This window comes from Arachis ipaensis, chromosome B06 (genome assembly GCF_000816755.2).
Source record: "Arachis ipaensis cultivar K30076 chromosome B06, Araip1.1, whole genome shotgun sequence".
Taxonomy (NCBI): Eukaryota; Viridiplantae; Streptophyta; class Magnoliopsida; order Fabales; family Fabaceae; genus Arachis; species Arachis ipaensis.
The window spans coordinates 2,143,367-2,145,935 of NC_029790.2; the positions used below are offsets into that span (position 1 = coordinate 2,143,367).

A 2,569-nucleotide genomic window follows, 5' to 3' on the forward strand; every position below is an offset into this window, starting at 1 on the left:
AAGTTAAGTTATTAATAATATTAGGATTAGAAGAGAGAAGTTGTAGATACCTGTAAAGAGTTTTGCCAATCCAAATGTCACTCTCACCACCATATTGATCAATGTAGAATTTTGTCTCCACTCTATTCAAGCTTGCATACCATGGGATGTCCAAAGCATATGCCACCTGCCCAACAAATTAACACATTCATTACATTTCTATACAAACCTTAGACCCATTTTCTATCCACATCATCACCAACCTAAGTGGTCCAACATGATAACATAATAAAAAACAAATATTAAATTATCAAAATAAAATCTAATTTACTTTCTTTTCTAGATATAGCTGGTTTGTAGCATCAATTGTTATACCTCTTCTGGCAAATTCTTCATTATGATCCATTTATCAACTAGCTGATTTGACTCTCGTTTTTCCCTCAAAAACTTTTCGGAGAAACTCTTTGCACTCTCAAGAATCTCTTCTCCAGGGAACATCAACTGTGTTGCTCTATATAGATTGAACATTCCAGTCAACCCTTGTGTTGATTGCCCAGCAAAGCAGAAAAATTCACCGTTTCTTTGGAAGTTCTTAAACACATCTAAGTAACCAAGCATAAAAATCCATAGTTAATTAACAGAATATAAAATCGTAGTATTTATCTTATAATACGTGGTTATAATACTTACTGGCTGACATTTTATACCCATGTAGTCTTAGTAATCTGAAACCCATTGCTGTGTCATCAATATCTTGAACACTCGAATTTTTTGCCCAACAAATACCTTTCTCAGTCCAATAACTGAAATTTCATTATACAATATTTTTAAATAACAATAATAATCAGCATTTAGTCTACCACTATATGTGTTGGCCCCATAAAGGGTCATATCCTTACATAATAGTTAAATTAAATTAAATTAAATTAAATTAAATTAAATTAAATTATTACTTGAAAACATAGCTCAAACAGTCTTTGATATGTTGGCCAAAATATCGCGATATCCCGAGGCGCTGCAGTCGATCTACCGTCCAAAGATGTTCAAACAAATCCACTGGATACACATTTGGAACTAACATGCACATGCACCAAAAATAAAATATAATAATTTTATGTATAAATAATTAAAATTATATTATATTATATTATATTAATAGTACATTAAAATTGAATGAATTTGAATTAAATTGAATTTACCTCCACCGTTGAACTTATTAATGGCTTTATTCAAATAAGAGAGGCAATTGTGATCTTTGGTTTGCATGAGAGCAAAGGCAGTGGAAGATGGAGAGAACAAGAATGAGCCATCTTGAGATTGAAGTTTTAGAAGCTGTTTCCAATTCAAGCCTGACATCCCTTCCAAGCTATGTAAAAGAGTTGTGGGCACTTTATGCATCACTTCTCTTGGTATTCTATTTCAATAAGGCCCACATCACACAAACAACACACCATAATTATTACACACACGTTAAAGAGAATGCCTTTCTTTTCTTCTTTTTGCATTAGCTTCGAAATTTGTGATTCCATACAATACTTTGCCACAAAAAGAGCTTGCAAAGATAAGGTTGATTTGATTCTATTATGGAATAAGACATGGGTGTAGTATAGTGCTAACCGCTGGCAACCATATAATAATAATTATGGCACAGAAACTAAGGTGCTAATTAAATCAGATTAATTATTGAGTACTTATATACCTGGTTAGTTTTAAGTTTCTCTTGGCATAAATTTCTTTTAATATAGGTGAATCCTCAGGCACTTCAATGTTCAGCTTACGCGCTATGTCCATAAGTGAAGGGAAAGCTACTTCAAACCCAATTGGCATGTGTTCATCATTCTCATCCTGAAGCTTCTCAAGGTTCTCTTTGAAGAATTTCATTCCTAATAATAAATAATAACAAATTGTAAGAGCTTTAACACAATGAAGTGAAACTTCTTTCAAACTAGAGAAATAAAACAATCTATATATATATAATATTATATTTACTTTACTATATACCGTACCTTTGTCACATTGTTCAGGATGCATATTCCATGTTTTTAATGCAACCACACAAGCTAAGGTGTTGAGGATTCGATCATGGGCTGAGAATACTTGACTGTCACCCCAAGAACCATCAGGGAGTTGGTTGTTTGAAATCCATTCAAGGCTTTTTGGAAATTGAGGAGAACCACTTCCTTTAACATCTTCAACAAGAGCAACCCATGCTGTGTCATAGGCAGACACTGATATTTCTCCATCTTCCATTGAATCCAACAACGATCTTATAGCTTCCACCCTTTTTTTGATCTCATCCTTCACTTCAACCTAAATATTAAATAAATCCCACAAACACAGAGATTAACATAGATCTGAAAACTTATAACATTATTAAATAACGATGAATTTAATTAACTAGCTAGTAGTACATACCTCAGTATTTTGCTCCTCTTGTATTGTTTCATCTACATTAATCTCATTCACCTTTAAGGTTGTTATGCCACCCTCCAATGTTTCTAAATATTTTTTTTATTTGTATAAGAACAATAATAATAATAACAAAATTTAATTCAATAATAATAATTTTAGAAATGAAAAATGAAATTAT

The 2,569-nt window shown here is 32.0% G+C and overlaps 1 protein-coding gene across 1 annotated transcript in view; it reads right to left on the bottom strand.

Moving 5' to 3' along the window:
• LOC107645180 (ent-copalyl diphosphate synthase, chloroplastic) overlaps positions 1-2,569 on the bottom strand; it is a gene marked incomplete at both ends in the record, with an annotated part of 6,491 nt that overhangs the window by 3,002 nt on the left and 920 nt on the right. The window contains 8 exon segments of the mRNA XM_016349147.1: positions 51-166; positions 355-581; positions 670-782; positions 933-1,053; positions 1,179-1,393; positions 1,679-1,862; positions 1,986-2,289; positions 2,395-2,477. Coding sequence (XP_016204633.1) covers positions 51-166; positions 355-581; positions 670-782; positions 933-1,053; positions 1,179-1,393; positions 1,679-1,862; positions 1,986-2,289; positions 2,395-2,477 — 1,363 coding nt within the window.